The sequence below is a fragment of the Ictidomys tridecemlineatus genome, chromosome 11 (assembly GCF_052094955.1).
Source record: "Ictidomys tridecemlineatus isolate mIctTri1 chromosome 11, mIctTri1.hap1, whole genome shotgun sequence".
In the NCBI taxonomy this organism is placed as follows: domain Eukaryota; kingdom Metazoa; phylum Chordata; class Mammalia; order Rodentia; family Sciuridae; genus Ictidomys; species Ictidomys tridecemlineatus.
Genome location: NC_135487.1, coordinates 121,091,247 through 121,108,735, shown reverse-complemented (window position 1 = coordinate 121,108,735; position 17,489 = coordinate 121,091,247). Strand labels below are relative to the sequence as shown.

General features: G+C 39.1%; 1 protein-coding gene across 1 annotated transcript; it reads left to right on the top strand.

Moving 5' to 3' along the window:
* Positions 1–9,262: 9,262 nt before the first annotated feature.
* LOC101958725 (T-cell surface glycoprotein CD1e, membrane-associated) lies at positions 9,263–12,588 on the top strand. Its single transcript, XM_005339432.3, has 6 exons — positions 9,263–9,396; positions 9,710–10,006; positions 10,545–10,823; positions 11,051–11,329; positions 11,713–11,806; positions 11,898–12,588. The coding sequence occupies exons 1-6, from the start codon at positions 9,336–9,338 to the stop codon at positions 12,061–12,063; spliced, it is 1,176 nt and encodes a 391-aa protein (XP_005339489.2). The 5' UTR covers positions 9,263–9,335; the 3' UTR covers positions 12,064–12,588.
* The last annotated feature ends 4,901 nt before the right edge of the window (positions 12,589–17,489 follow it).

Sequence of the window (17,489 nt, the reverse complement as noted above, 5' to 3'; positions counted from 1 at the left end):
AAATATCTTAAACAATGTACTCAACATCTTATGTAATCTATATATGTCAGAAAAGATTGTAACTCTTGAAAATCATGTAAATCAAAGAAGTTTTGGGCTTTGAGGCTATCCATTTACTACCTGAAAGTATACCTGTAAAAATGGTATAAAAGTAAAGGGCCCTCCAGGGGCGGCAGATCTTTCTGGAGACTGCTCCTAACTTGCAACCTGTCATCCTGTCTCTTCTTTCGCAGATGCCACTCATCCTTCAGGAATCCTGGATCCCTACTGGGGCTGGACTCCTGAGAGTCATGTGTTGGAAGGTTGTTTGTTTCCTTAATAGAAAAGTATCAAATTTTGTGACCATTTTTTTTCATCAGAGTTTGAACCCAAGAGGCACTTCCCCAGCACCCTCCCCCTGCTTTTGGGGTCTGGGTCTCCCTAAATTACTTAGGGCCTCATTAAATTGCTGAAGCTTGCTTCGAACTTGTGATCCTCCTGCCTCAGCTTCCCGAACTGGGGTTTGTGGCCAGTTATATTTTTTATTAATTTAATTTTACTTTTTACCCAAATGGAGCAAAATTTTTCATTTCTCTTCTTGAACATGATGTAGAGTTCCACCATCTGTGTAATCATATCCATACATAGGGATAATAATCTCCACCTCATTCCACAATCTTCTCCCCAACACATCCTCTCCCTCTGCTTAATCTAAAGTTTTCCCATTCTTTCCTTGTCCCCGCCCCGCATTATGGATCAATATCCACTTATCAGAGAACACATGTGGCCTTTGTTTTGGGGGGATTGGCTTACTTCTCTTAGCATAATATTCTCCAACTCCGTCCATTTACCAGTAAATGCCATAATTTAATTCTTTAAGGCTGAGTAAAATTTCACTGTATGTGTATGTGTGTGTGTGTGTGTGTGTGTGTGTGTGTGTGTAAGGGCATCTAGACTGTTTTGTGACAAGTTTTTAAGAATCTTTCTAGGTCTTCTTATTGTGTATCCAGAATTTACTTTTTGTTAGGTTTAATAAGTTTCAAGTATATTGTACAAGTCACTCAAATTGTGCAATTTATTTTCATTTTTTTTCTTCTACATATTTCAGGTTTAATTTGCTTTCCTCGTTCTTATGTCTTGGTGGAAATTTATAGGTACTTCATTCTCCCACATTTACTTTATTTAAAGGCTAAAAATTCCATTAAACAGGGCTTTAGTGCTTGTAAGTCAGCTTGATATACTGCATTTTTGTCAATTCAATATATTTTCTAATTGTTCATTGTAACATGTACAATTGTATTTCTAAATTTCCAGGTAGGGTGGAGATTTTCCAGGAATAGCATTGTCGTGACTAAATTCCATTGTGTCAGCAAAAATATTTTGTGTTTTTTCACTCTTTTGAAATTTGTTCACAATGTTTTATGGATAAACATTGTTTTCAGTATAAGTGTTCCATGTTTATTGGAAGATAATTCTGGTTCTGGTGTTAAAAATTGAATTCTAAATACATCAATTAGGTCACTTTTATTAATTGTGTTGTGCACATCTAATACATATTCAGCAATTTACTTTTTCGATCATTCACATAGGTATGTGAATAAAAATCTCCACCAAAATTATACACTTTTAATATCTTTTTAAATATAATATCATTGGATTCATAATTTAGAGAATGTCCTATCACCTGCCTAAATATTTAACAATGCTACATCTTCCTTGTGTTTCTTATTTTAATGTTTCCGTGCCAGTGAGGTCATGTTTTCAGGACTGAGTAGGGCCTGATCAGGTTCCTCCGGGTTAGTGTTTTTATTTGTCTTTTCCCATCATCTTAACGTTATTATTTCCATCGATGCAATGTTATTTACTTCCTAAAACTAGTTAATATTTTACCACTTTGCTAGTTTAGTTACTTTGGAATATTTTATTATCACTTATCCACTTCCTGTGTCCTATGATTGTTGTGTATTTGAATTTACAGCACACATAAATTTAACTTTCAAAATAAATTTTGCATACAATGTGGTAAACTTGACTTTGATTCTTTCATCCTTTTTATTACTCCACTTCACAGTTAGAGTTCAGGACCAGCCATGCTTGTTGATCTGAATCAGATCAGTAATGCAATATTCAAATCTGGATTTTAACCACAGATGCTCCATTTTCTTTTTCCTATTTATGATTTACTTTATCCTGGGGTAGAGAGATTGACAATGTAGGCTTTAGAATTGCAAAACAAAGCCTGTGGTGTTTACCAGGACTTCTCTTCCTCTGCACCCACAGAATCCTAACTTTTGTTCCCTGGCCCCACAAGCCTGGGAAATGTTCTGCTCAGCCCCTGTGTCTTTAGAGTTTGTGGTCTTTGGGTGAAGGAAATGTGGCTCCAGACCCTGGGCTCTGCCTGGCAAGACTTCTTTCCTTTCCTGGCTTGTAGCTCTCTAATTCCTCACTGTGTTAATAGCTCTCAGATGTCATCAGGTAGAATTTTTCAGCCTATGACTAGTTGTACTCTTGAGAATAGCTTAGCCTAAATAACGTAATCCACCATTCCCATAAGTAAAAGTCCAGTGATATTTTAAAAGTCAATAAAATTAGTTAGGATTCATCTTTTCTTACTTCTTATTTTATTCTTGTTTCAGTTCTTATTTTTGGGTAACATTTTGGGAAAATAGAAACTTAGGGCTTTTTACTCACTGTTAGAAAAGGGATGTAGGTACTACATGAAAGAGGGCACACACTCTATGATTTAAACTAAAAACTATGCTTATTTAAAAAACCTGGAGTGAAGTAGTAGGATGAAAATTTTAAATTTTAAATCAATATTCATTATGTTGAATTGACTAGGATGGAAAATTTAAAGTATGAAATTTAGTATTATCTCTGTTACTCAAATATTTTACATTGAGTAGCTTTTTGAACCTGTTGAATTGTGTCACCTGCCTTGCCTAGAGTTGATCAGAACAGTGACACTTCTGGTAGTGAGAAACCAGGTTTATGCAATGGCCACACCATCCTACTGTGTACTTCACTAATAGTGCAAAGAATCTTTAGCCATTGAATATAATAAACCACAGTGTAGATAGTGTGGATGGAGAAGAGTCCTATGTTGTAGCAATCCATCCCAAAAGTCCTTAACAGAAACATTGCAGTCATCATGCAGTTGTGTTGGGTTCCTGATGGAGCTAAATGGTGTCTGTCTTGAAGATTTAGATGTGAGAGTGGGTGTCTGGCTTGTTTGTGGGCTGGACACGTAACCATTATTGAAAATCAGAACAACATGGATAATAACTGCTTAACATTTTTAATTTGATTACTGTATCATTCAATTTTCTACCCCTAAAGTGGAATGCCTAAGACAGTTATAAATATGGTAAAGAGGTTATTTAGTTCATATTTCTGGGGCACCAGCTCACAATTGGGCAGCTCCTTTGCTTTTTGGCTTCTGTGAGACTGTGAGGGTATCTTAAGGCAATGTTCATGTCATAGCAAACATTTTACATCATGGGTCAGGAAGCAGAAAGGAGGGAGTCGGGGAGGGAGAAAAAGAACAGAGACTGAGGATGGGCATGGATCCCTTGATCAACCTTGGGGTACATCCCAATTGATAAAGAACCCCCTATAAAGCCCTACCTCCTGAAGACTCAGAGCACCTTGTAATTGAGCTAATTGAGCCAATCTGGGGACCCCGATCCTTTAACAGATGTGCTTTTGGGGGACAACATTCGTATTAAAGTCATCGTATTTTTGCCCCTGATCCCCAAGATTTATACATCTCATAGAGCAAAATCTATTCTTTCCATCACTAAGAGTCCCAAAGTCAACTGTTCTCACATTGCTCAATAGTTCAAATCTAAACTCTCCTCTGAGACTCAAGGCAAATTTAATGTAAGCCCCTGTTTTTTCAAAAAGTTACACACTTCCAGGATACAATGTGAGGCAGGCACGGATCAAATGTTTCTATTTTAAAAGGGGAAGATAAGACAATAGAAGTAGGGATCATACCAGAGCAAGACGGAAACCAAGCAGGGCAACCGTGAAATTCTAAACTCCCTGTGTGACATACAGTGGGCACCAAAACTTAGGAGAATAAAGTTCTAGTGTTCTATCGAAAATAGAGTGACTTTAGTTCACAATAGGCATTACATATTTTATGAAGAGGTAAAAGAGAGGAACTTGAAGTCTCACAGCATAATGAAATGGAAATGAGTTAAAAATATGAATTATCTTGATTTTGATAAATATCATTATACATTGCATACATTTATTCAAGTATCACACTATACCCCATAAATATGTAGGATTATTACATAATAATTATAAGGATGGGCATGGATGGGCATTTTACTTTTTAAGATAAAGTCAATTAATGTAACTGTTTATATTATGAGGTTAAAAGGAAAAAAATTAACCATTGGGCTTTTTATTATTAGTTAATAATGCCCTCAGTATAATCAAGTATTTACTGATGGGGGGACACTTTATCAATCTGGAATAAAAGGGAGCTGATCATATCATTTGGTGTCACTACAGCCAAAGTATAGAAAACAAAATTCAAGTTGGAAATAAATTAATTACAAAAATTTGGAATATTTAACATCAAATTTAAGAATAAGACAGGTGCTGCTGGATCGTCAATGAGTAAATAATATGAATGGTGTAAGAAAGATGGTGTGGGCATGAATTTTGTCTTTTAGAACATATTAAGGAATAGAAATTAAAAATAAAAATTAAGTGGTTTATGTAGATAAATCATGCTAAATAAACGCACCAATATTATACTATAGAATTTTCCTTTGACCCTTATCTATTCAAAGTGATATCAAGCAACAAAAAAAAAAAGCCCAGAAAATCAGCTTTATTTGCACAAATGCAAGATGAGTTGTTTATAATATATGTATATATAAGATGAATTTAAGTATTATGTGTTTCATTTTATTTATTATCTTTATTTTGCATATTAGTAGTATATAATAATATATCACTACTTATTTAGATATTTAATTTCTCTTGGCATTATTGTATAGTTTTCAATGTACCTACTTTGCATTTCCTCGGTTAAATTTGTTCTTAGATATTTTATTCTTTTTGACCATTTAGTGAATAAAATCACTTTCCCATTTCATTTTTGCAAGACTTTATATATATATATACAAATATAATTTTTTGTATATTTATCTTGTACCTAACAGAAATTTATTGTACTTTTAGACTCCAGAATTTCCATTTATCTTTAAAAAATTATTTCTCTCTTTTTAATTGTATTCTCCATTATTCTTCTCATTGTTGTTGTACTCTATTTTAATTCTTCAATATGGGCTTTGGTCAGTGATCATATTTCATAGGAGATTTGGGATCTTTCTGCTAAGCTCAACATTTAAGCAACATCAAATGCTGTTTCTGTTGACTCCTTCCCTGCCCCCATGTACAGTATTATGTGCCTCTTCATTTTCATGCATCTTTTATTGCTGAAAAAAAATGCATCTGCAGATCATGTATTTAGTCTGATTCTTCAATAGTATCATCTCCTGTTCAGAATGGTACCAGGTGCTGTTATTTCTTCTTCTGAGTTGTAAAAATTGTTTTATTTATTTTTTCTTCTTAAGTCCAATTCCTTACAGGTCACTTCTATGTCAACACAGCATAGTGATGGCTCTGTGTTTGGTCCAAGATTCTGTTCAAGCATTTTGAGCTGTTAAGGCTTCTGCCCTTTGCCATTGGATTTTTCCCTCAGGCTGGGAAGTCTACTGCAAGCTCTGGAAGTTTGCAAGTCAGTGCTGACTTTTCCTTTTTGCTCCACTTTATTTCTGTTTCCTCCTAGCCTGTACACAAGCCTCACACTCCTGCAGGGAACTGCAGAAAGCAAATGATGGTCATTTATGATCTCTGGGAGCATGCTTGCAGCTGTGTACCTGTGGGCATTCTTCCAGACTGCCAGGAACACGTGGGGGCTACTCTGGTCCAGTTGATAATCTTATTCACAGTATGTCTCTCAAGATTTTCTGGCTGGTCTGCAGGTACTCTCCTCACCTCTTTCACAGTATGTCTGCTCACCTCCTTCAATGCTACACCCTCATGCCCACTGGGAAGCAAACTTTTCCCATTTGTTTGCCATGGAGTTTGTTATTGTTTTTGGTAATAATGTTGGGTTTCTTGTTTTTCCTCCTACTGCACTCTAAATCAAGTTAGCCACATCCAGCAAAGATGCTTTTTTTTCTTTCTTTCTTTCCTTGCCCTGGTACAAAGCAGTGAAGGTACTGTATATGGGAAAGAGATGGACTTACAACTGTGCTTACCTAGGTTCAATTGTTTTCTAGAATCAGCACTTCTCAACTAGTTGCATACCTTTGATTCCTTTCCAGATCTTCAAGTGATTGTTTTTTAATAGTGTGATCACAGTTTTATAGTTTTATCACTATTTTAGGTGGAGATAGTCAGCCAAGCTCCTTACTCTATCATTCTGGAAATTTCCTACAGTAAAATTATAGCAACGACTCTTCCAACTGCAGGGTCTTAGCATGCACTGTGAATGTTCCCACTCCTCTGAAGATGCAGTGTCGTGCAGAATCAAAGAACTTTAGAAGAGGCTCGTTGGATGTTCAAAGGGACCTCAGGGGCCTAACAGGTGATGGTGTAGCCGAAGTGAGGTGTTCTACTTGAGCTCACTTCCGCCTAACATGTAGCAGGCAGAAGGAAGACCCAGACCACCCAGGGTTTACCGGAGAAGCTGTCTCTCTGAAAATGATGGTTGACAAGCACAAGGGAAACTTACAACGCAATGAACTGATAGAATAATGAGATCTAAAACGCCTACTACCGATTTTGAAAATTGCAGATGTGGCAGGCCACTGTGGGCGGACTGGGTCAAGATCAGATGACCAGTCTTCTGAACTTGTCATTGAATGTGAACATGATATAACTGTTGCTAGAGTATGCTCTGAGATCCAGTGGGTGATCATGTCTGAATTTATTTTTTTTTCCATTTTCTCAAGAAAAGACATGATTAAAACAGAGAAGTACATTTTAATGGTTGAGAAGTTTTGTTGTGAAATACAAGTGAATTGTAACTTTTTCAGTTCCTCAGATGGAAGATATTCCCCATAATTGCATAGTTTTTTCATGTAATAGATTCTCTTTCCAAGTTAACTTTTAATATTCCCTTGGACCATGGTCTGTCACTGTGTTCTGGAAACTGTTCCTTGATCTTGTCTATTTCTTTTCTTTTTTTTTTTTTTTGAAAGAGGGAGAGAATTTTTTTAATATTTATTGTTTAGTTTTCGGCAGACACAACATCTTTTTTTGTATGTGGTGCTGAGGATCGAACCCGGGATGCATGCATGCCAGGCGAGCACACTACCGCTTGAGTCACATCCCCAGCCCCATTGTATATTTCTCTTATCATTTGTTGTAAAAGTACTGTATTCTTCCAGATTTGGTGCTTACACAATTATGGTCCTCTATTCCTCTCTATGGTTTCTTCTCTCCATGCTGAACTCTACCAGCACAAGGACTATATATTCTCCCCACTGTTAATTTGAACTACCATTATATTTTTAGTTCTAAGTAAAATGCCTGGCATATAGTAAGCACTCAATGAACATTTATAATGATTCAAAGAATGTATAAATGAACACATTTCAAGATACTTGATTATTTCCCAAAGCATAGATGATGACATTCTTAAAGTAAGTTTAAAATATAATTTGAAAGAGATGGGGAAAGTCTTTTTTTCTGTGCCACCTCATGCTTGGGAGGTTCTAGTTCATAACACCCGTTGCAACAACCCACATAACGTGAATCATCTAAATTCCTCCAAGTACAGCCTGAATTTCAACACAACCCACAATAACACAATACGCATTGAACTGTGCATCTGAATTTTGACCATATAACACCTGTGTTCTCTAGCTGTGTGGCCCCATATCATTTCCTCCCAGTCACAATTATTAAGTCTGTATTATCTTTGCTATTTTCACTCCTCTCAGTTCTCACTTCTGTTGCCTTTATTCCGATCACGATGGTCCTCTGCCATCTTCGTGTTACCACTCTGATGCATCCTCCAGTTAATCCAACTGGGATCTAGGCAGTTTTCCTAAATGCCATTTTACCACATCACTCTATGTTTAGCATCTTTCACTTTCATGAAAAAAAAAAACACAAAGAAAAATTTTCCAGTGTTGCATGAATAATCTTTCATAGTCAAGGTTTACTCATTTCTCTTGTACTGACTCTTTCTTTGTTCCCTAAATTCTAGCACTGACTTCCCTCTACATTTACATCTGTTTTAATATCAGCTTTCTAATAGATTTTATCATGTTGTATGGCATATACCCCTTTTGATATCGTTAGTAAAAATATGTAGGATGGTTCAAATTTTTCCGATGATACTTAAAATAAATATGTCACAGTAACCTGAATTTTCTGCAGAAATAAGAAGCTGTCATTCACAACAAGCCCCACTCTTTTGGGAACATGATGCACTTGCTCTTTCAACTTTCAGCAAGAATAAAGGAGTTTCTCTGGCTGGGATTGTAGCTCAGTGGTAGAGCACTTGCCCAGCATGTGTGAGGCCCTGGGTTGGATCCCCACCACCACATAAAAAAAAAAAAAAAAAAACTAAATAAACAAAATAAATCATTGTGTCCATCTACAACTAAAAATATTTTTTAAAAAAGAATAAAGGAGTTTCTCTTGGAAGTTCATCTATCTTAGTTTCTCTTGCAAGCACAGTGCCTATTTTCAGGGTAGGATACCACCCCAGCAAACATGTCATTCTAAGAAAGAAGTTTGTGGATTATAATCATACAGAGTAAAAATAAACATATAGAGGCAAAAAATAATACTCAGGTAGAGAAAGACAGAGAGAACCAATAAAAGGGAGAAAAGGTGATGAAGAGGAGAAGACCCCAGATAGATAAGCAAAGGGAAGATTGCAGGAAGGTTAGTGTGCACCACCTGCGTGACTTCCACCACTTCCTTTTGCAGATGACAACACTGGTGAACTAGATTTCTCTAAGGCCAAATGCCATTGACTTTTGTAGCCATATGACAGACTACAGACTTTGTCCAAATCCAAGACTGCGGGATTTGTGCAGCTGGTGCAATAAAGGAGGTCAGGAGAATGCAGGTAAGAGAGGAAAAACTTGGAAGCCAACAGTGGGAGAGAGAGAGGGAAATGAGAGACCTTATGGGAGGCTGTGGCTGAGCAAGGCAAGTGAGGATTTTCTGATAGGGAAGTGGGTAGAAGGAGAGGTTAGTCTGTGCCACAAAGAGAGACAGAGGAGAGTAGGAGAAGGTGTGGGGAGGGCAGCATATATCTGACTTCTGAAGAGAGCTTCCTGGCCAAGACATCAAAGCTCCAAATGCTGCTCTTGCTCCTTCTCCTCTTCGAGGGACTTCTCTGCCATGGGCAAAGCACAACTGGTAAGAAGAGCTCAGGTGAAAAGATATTTGTGGTCAGGCACAGGAGAGAAAGCCCTTGGAGAATCTGCCCGAAGGAGGCAATTCTCTTACAATCTGCCCTTGGAGTCTACACTCCAGACTGCATCCTGGGAGAGAATTCTTGCTTCTCGTCTCAGTTTCTGTCTCTGATTTTAGCAATAGGGGCCTGGATTAGGGAATAGAGGGCACTGGGATAGTTGCAAACTGTAACTATCTGCATTCTTTCTTTCCACCCTGAATTCCTCTTCTTCCTGCATTATCTCTTCTCTCCACCGGCCACTCTCCTCCCTTTCAGCTCCCCAGGCTCTGGGACCACATCATGCAGCAGCAGAAGAGCCCCTCTCCTTCCGCCTAGTCCACATCTCCTCCTTTGCCAACCACAGCTGGGCCAGCACCCAGGCCTCCGGCTGGCTGGGTGACTTGGAGATTCTGGGCTGGGACAAGGTCTTAGGCTCCCTCGAGGACCTGAAGCCCTGGTCCCTTGGAAACTTCAGCAAGGAGGAGGTGAAGAGCCTTCAGTCACTGTTCCAGATGTACTTCCACGGTTTCATCAGGGTGGTGCAGGCCTTTTCTAGCCAGTTCCAGTTTGAATGTGAGTGTGGTGTTCCAAGCTCCTCTTCTGTCTGTGCTCTCTGGCCATCGTCAAAGGTGGGGGGAGAGTGGTGGACCAGATTCTACCATCTTTACCTTTCCTGACCTTGCTCCCTGCCTCCCTTTGGCTCACACTCACTTCTCTGCTTCACCCTTCACCACCCCCATCCTGCCATGTGCACAGCAGGGCCCGCCTGAGCTTCTCTCTTCCCACCCTGGACACACCCTCCTGTTCTGCCCCTCTGTCATTGGACTGAGTGTTCGCATGCCCTGACCTTGACCTCACCACTCCACGGGAGTTTTCCCAGACCGGTCTCCTGTCTTCTATGCCTTCCCTATCGATTATTCCAGTATGATTATTCCAATATACATTTATCAGCTTCCAGTTTTCTTCCCACACATCTGCTTCCCATTTTAATGCATCTCAATTCTAGTTTCCTATAGGATTCCCCAGCAATTTGCTCCTTTGAATTCCACCGCTCTCTGGATTTTTTTTTTTTTTAATGTTCATATTGAATCTCTTTTCTGTCCATTCTCAGACCCCCTTGAGCTCCAGACATCATCAGGTTGTAGACTGCATGCTGGGCAGGCCTCAGAGAGCTTCTTTAATGGAGCATACCAGGGAGCAGACTTCCTGAGCTTCCAAGGGGGTTCCTGGCAGCCATCTCCAAGAGGAGGCAGTCGGGCCCAGAACGTCTGTCGGGTGCTCAATCTCTACGAAGATATCAAGGAAATAGTGCAGAGCCTCCTCGATGACACTTGCCCTCAATTTCTGGCAGGCGTCCTTGCGGCAGGGAAGTCAGAGCTAGAGCGGCAAGGTGAGTCCCCTCCTACTCCTATTGCTCTTACTCCTTTGTTTGGATTCGCCCTTTCTCATCATCTTGTTGAAACACGCAATAAGAGGTCCCAGGGAGAGACGCCTGGCTTCAGGATTGTTTTCCCAAGAAAATATGAAAAAAGTGATAACTCAAACGTCTAAGGCACCTGAATTTGAGCTCAAAGTGCTCACACAACTTCCATTTCTCCCCACTCCTCCCCTGTATAGTGAAGCCTGAGGTCTGGCTGTCCAGTGGCCCCAGTCCTGGGCCTGGCCGTCTGCTGCTAGTGTGCCACGTCTCTGGTTTCTACCCAAAGCCCGTGTGGGTGATGTGGATGCGGGGTGACCAGGAGCAACGGGGCACTCAGCGAGGTGACCTCCTGCCCAATGCTGACGGCACGTGGTATCTTCGGGTGACTCTGAATGTGGCCACTCGGGAGGCAGCTGGCCTGGCCTGCAGGGTGAAGCACAGCAGTCTGGGAAGCCATGATTTAATCATTCACTGGGGTGAGAGAACTGAGACCCAGCGGGGAATGGCGGAAAATAGCCCTAGGGATTTTCAGTGAGGAACTGGGAAAATAGGTAGAAATCCTAAGTGCAGGAAGGATAAGAGTGGGAAAATCCAAATAAAGAAGGGGGAGGGAGTGATAGCAAGTAAATTTAAAGAAATTGGAAACCAGAAATTTGAGGAACTAAAGAAAAAAGAAACGATTGATTTGGTGGAAGAGGGTTGGGGTGGGTACATGATGGACATAGAGAGGGGGGATTGAAATACAGGCTCTAGAACACAGTGAGAACCCCAGGAAACCCCCTGCCCTCCTGACCGAAGCCTAACCTGTGGCGGATCAGGAGCATTTCATGGGTCCCTCTGCTTGTGTTATCCCAACCAGGTGGATACACCATCCTGCTGCTTCTGGTGTGTTTGGCTGCCATCATCACCTTGGTCCTGCTGTTTGGACTGCACTTGTGGTGTAAAAAGCAGAGGTGTGATTTTTTTTTTTTATTCTTTGTTTGTTCATCCCCTTTCTCTGTGATTCCCCTTCTTTAAGATTAAGATCCTCTTCTTGTCTCACAGCTCCAATTGGAAAATCCCATCTCCCTGTAGATCCAAGTCTGCCTTTCCCCTGGGAGCCAAAACCCAGGACCCCAGGAATCCAGCACATCAGCTTCACATGACATCAGAGTCCTGGATCAAAAAGAGAATTTTGAAGTGGAAAACAAGTCTAAACCAACTCTGGTGACATTGGTTTGCCTTGAACGTAAACTCCTTGTCTACTTCTTACATATGCCTCTTGTCCTCTGAAGAAAATATGATATCATTCAAACAACTTATTGTGGCAGAGATATCCATCCCTTTGGACACCCTTTGCTTTTCATCTTCCGGAAATATCTTTTATTTTTGCTTTGTTCATCACCACTGATCCTTCGAGATGGAACTCAGATGCCTTCTTCTCATGGTTGTTTCCCAGGATTGCCCATTTGAAAGCTCTTCTGTACTCCCCAGATTGGACTGGTCTTCCCCAACACACTCACCTCTTCCTGCTCTGATCAATCATCCTTTAGGGTTTTTTTGCTTTTCCCTTTCCTCTCAGATGCTTGAAAGTAGGATTTAGATGTGTGTACTTGTAAGCACATGATTTCTTGCTCTGAAAGGACCCGTCTTGGTTTAATGCTTCAAAATACCCCAAGAAATATTGCATTTTCATTTGGCACTAGCCTCATAAATGATGTTTCTGTTTCTGCCTGGATGTAATATATTTTAACCAATGATGGCCAAAATATATTTACTTTCACATAAACCAATATTGTCTTAGTCCATTTCTTCTCTGAAATCTCTGCATCATTTCACTGTGTGCTCACTAAAGCAGTTCTTATTTCCCTCTCACCAGAGGCAAAGGAGGCAGGTAAATGCCTCAGACTCTACTGTGATTTGCATAATAATGTTAATGCATCTTCAGGATATTTAAATAAAACCATATCACGTGGGATATCACCTGTCAAGCCAGGACAGGTTCAAATTATCATTCCTACTTCCAAGAAAATGTCTATGTCTTTGTTGATGCACATATTCTGGGGGAAAATTGTACATTTTGAGAAATAAGGAAGACAACATGTGATTGGAGGACAATTTTAATGGGTGGAGCCAGAGGAAAATCATCCTCATCACCATCATCATATAGTTTGTTTCCCTTCTTTTTACATAAATTATTAAATTATCTAGTTGAGTTGAGATACATTGGAATGAGCTTGTTGGAATACGAGAAACTATTAGAGCACAGAGTTCATGCAGATGTCCATTCAACTCCTTTCTTTGCATGAGATAATAGAACAGAGTGTGGAGGCTTCTTAGTGTAAGCTAATAACTTCATGTGAAGCATTTTCAACTTCAGCAGTCACTTATCCAGGGCAGAGTCTTTGCCTAAGAAGGAGGCCCTGAGGCTGCCTTCCACTGGTGAGAGTCCATCGCCCTCTGTATGACGCATTCGGTTAGCTAATCTAGAGGCTTTGCTGAGGCCAGAGAGGAAGGCAGGATTCTGAGGGGTTGTTTGGAGCAGCAAATGTTGGAAGCCAAGTGTTCTCTCCATGGTTTAAACCTGTGAGGGTGACCTCTTTGAAAATAAAGAGGTTCAGGTACAGACCTTTCATTTCTAAGACAAGGTATCTAGTGAAACATCTTTCCTATGTTTCTTATTTAAATATTTTTTGCCATTATTCCAGTCACAATAATTTTTGAAGCCGCCATCTGACACAGGCTAACTTTCATGGTTCCATGATCTTTCCTCTACCACATCTTGTGTTTCTGTGACACTCAATTTCTTTCTGTCCCTCAATTACATCAAGCTTCTTCTCAGTTCCAAGTGTCACGTGTATAGAAAGAATTTTGCCGATTAGTCTAAGTAACACACTCCACCTCAGTCGTACCCCATTCCAATATTCTGTTTGTTTTTTTCTTAGTTTATTTCAAATATCTTTTTATATATTTTTTATTTATATGACAGCAGAAGGCATTACAATTCTTACTACACATATAGAGCACAATTTTTTGTATCTCTGGTGGTATACACAGTATATTCACACCAATTTGTGTGTTCATACCTGTACTTTGGATAATAATGACCATCCCATTCCACCATCATTAATTACCCCATGCCCTCTCCTTTACCCTCCCACCCCTCTGCCCTATCTAGAGTTCATCTATTCCTCCCATGCTCCCTCTCCCTATCCCACTAGGAATCAGCCTCCTTATATCAAAGAAAGTATTCGGCATTTGGTTTTTTGGGATCGGCTTACTTCACTTAGCATTATCTTCTCTAACTCCATCCATTTACCTACAAATGCCATGATTTTATTATCTTTTATTGCTGAATAATATTCCAGTGTGTATATATGCCACATTTTTTTAATCCATTCATCTATTGAAGGGCATCTAGATTGGTTCCACATTTTAGCTATTGTAAATTGTGCTGCTCTAAACATTGATGTGGCTATGTCCCTGTAGTATGCTGTTTTTAAGTCCTTTGGGTATACACAGAGGAGAAGGACAGCTGGGTCAACTGGTGGTTCCATTCCCAGATTTCCAAGAATTATCATTACTGCATTGTATTCTGTTTATTTTGAATATTTAATTTAGTTGTAATTACCTCATTGTTTTATGCATTTATTGACTTTTTTCATTTAAAGCATAGGAAGTATGTCATCCTAAATTTCATCAAGACATCCTAAATGTCTTGATCACATTGTAGCCTCTTGCTTAGGTTATAGCTTGACATTTTGGGCTAATGAATATGTATATTAAAATAAATATATATTTCAATTAAAAAGTGATACCAACTGTTGACTTTCAAGAAGAGCTTTTAGTGACACCAATCTTTATCTGATGGGTGATATATTTCCAGGTACCAATGAGTTTCCAAAGTGCTGGTGTCACTAAAAGCTATAGGTACATCATTCATATTGTTCAAAGATGAAAAATTACTCACTCTAAGTTCTCTCTTTCCTTCAGTTATAATCTTTCTGTATATGACAGCATCTTATGTACAGATGTAGACTTAGGAAGGAGGAAGGCAATCCCAAAGCATCTAATCTGACTCTTATATCTTAAGAGTGAAAAGCCTCGTTGCCCATAACATGCTACTGTGGGTTTTTTTCCTGCTATGCTTTGGTAAATCCCAGGGAGTCTCCTAGGGAAGGATGACTGTTGTGTGCTGTGATTTTGAGGAAACTCTAGGTCTCTGAACGCACTAACTTAATGCAGTCTAGTTCTTTTTGTGAGAAGGTGCTCTAGTTGAGATGTGGGCATAGGTTTGAATGAAGCACAAGATATGCTTCCTGGAGAGGTGGATGAAGGCTACTTACTCATGTGCATTCCCAATCCTCATAAAACTGGCACAGATGGGTTTTTAAAAAGTCAGAGGACATATAATCATTTGATAAGAAACACCAGATCAACGTGATTTGGGGAATTTTTCAATATTGATCCAGGATATTGTCATAAACATTTTATGCTAACCCTGCCATGTAAGCCTTTAAACTGAGTAATTTCACCATACAAAAAAACTCAAAAAGCTTAATGCCAAAAGACCAAACAACCCAATCATTAAATGGGCAAAGGAGCTAAACAGACACTTCTTAAATATGAGCGGTCAACAAATATTTGAAAATATGTTCAATATCTGTAGCAATTAGAGAAATGCAAACTAAAATTACACTGAAATTTCATCTCACTCCAGTTAGAATGGCAATTATCAAGAATACAAGTAACAATAAATGTTGGTGAAGATGTGGGGGAAAAGGCACATTCATACATTGCACGTAGGACTATAAATTGATGCAATTTGCAGTCTAGAAAGCAGTATGAGTTTCCTTTAAAAAATTAGGAATGAAATCACTATTTGACCGAACTATTCCACTTTTCTCTATATATCCAAGGGAGTTAACATCAGCCCACTACAGTGACACAGCCTCATCGATGTTTATAGCAGCTCAATATCTGCTATGAAACCAATAGTTAAACTATAAAACCAATCTAGGTGTCCTTCAACAGAGGAACATGATATATATGCACAATGGAATATTACTCAGCCATAAGGCAGAACGACTTTTGCCATTTGTGAGTAAATGGATGGATCTGGAGACCATCATGCTAAGTGAACTAAGCCAATCCCCAAAACCCAGAGATCTAATGTTCTCTCTGATATGTGGATGCTAGCACACAATAAGGGGTGGAGAACAGATGTTCAGTGGATTATATAAAGAAGAATGAAGGGAAGGGAGGAGGGACAGGAATAGTAAAGACAGTGGAATAAATCTGACATAACATATCACAGTGAATCTCCACATCATGTACATGCCCAAGACTGGGATCCAATAATGAGATATATGCCATGTTGTATGTCAAAATTGACTGTAATAATAATCCTCCTAATAATCCTGTCATGTATAATTAAAACTAACGAAAAAAAAAACCTAAAATGAATGAAACATGTTCTCAAAAACTGAGATTATATATGTACATATAAGATTCCTGATCTCCTTCCCTAAATATCATAGGTATAAAATAAGTATCCTTGAAAAGTTCATGCAGTGTTTACTACATCATGAGGATGCAAACAGCATGACTGTGGAAAGTTTAAATAACACAGAACCTGGTTTTTCAACAAACTAAATTGTAACAAAAACTAAAGATGGAAAAGAAACTTTCAGATTAAAAAAAAATGTATCTGTTTAAACAAAAACACTGGATCAGGATTCAAACTCTTGTATTGAAAAAGAAATATGACCCTAAATCACTTCAGGAGACAGGTGTTGTCTAGTATTGTAAACTATATCATTTTGGCTCAAACATAGAAACTATTATTTAAAAAAAAGAGTGAAAGAAAAGATAGCACTTTCCATGTCCACCAAAAATAAAACCACTTAATTTGTTCTACTGTGAACACAAATATTCTAGCAATGACAGATGTTGAGCTTGGAACAAGAGATTGAGGAGGTATCCTTGCTCTTGAAATAGCATCCTTGCTGGAGAAGGTCGAAAAAAACGTGAAGAATCAAAATATGTGGGGGTCAAAGCTGAGAAGGGCATGGTAGCCATATCCACTCAGGAGACCAGGGCCCTGGAGGATGCCTGTGTGATGTTCTCTGCCTAATGAATGAGCCAAGCTGAGGATGTGGAAGACCTGATTAAGTGGAGCAGTGTAAACTGAAACTTGGATCTGGGCCTCCCAGTGCACCACCTGCAGATTTGCAAAGATACACGTGCACACCTGCCCTGGAGCCTGTGTTCAAAGAGAGCAGCGTGGTTGAAGCACAGGGCTGTTTCTTCAAATTACTCACAGAAAGTACCTGGAGGTTTTTGGAACTTTGACTTTACCCTTAATTTCTGAGAACCAGTTCATCATCTTTCCTCATTTACCATTTTCCCATTCTCACTTTCTTCCGCAAATGATCCCATCAGTTTACTAGTTTATCAAGATCAAATCTTTCTTTGGATTGTGTCGTCATTCTTCCAATATAGTCAGGCACCAATGCCTCCTTATAAGTTGTCTGACCTCTCACTCCCTTTATGATGCTGATCCAAGTGTGAACTCAAATTATTGACTCCTTTATCAATGATATAGTAATGATAAAGTAATGATTGAGCATAAACTCAATTATTAAAGCAAATGAG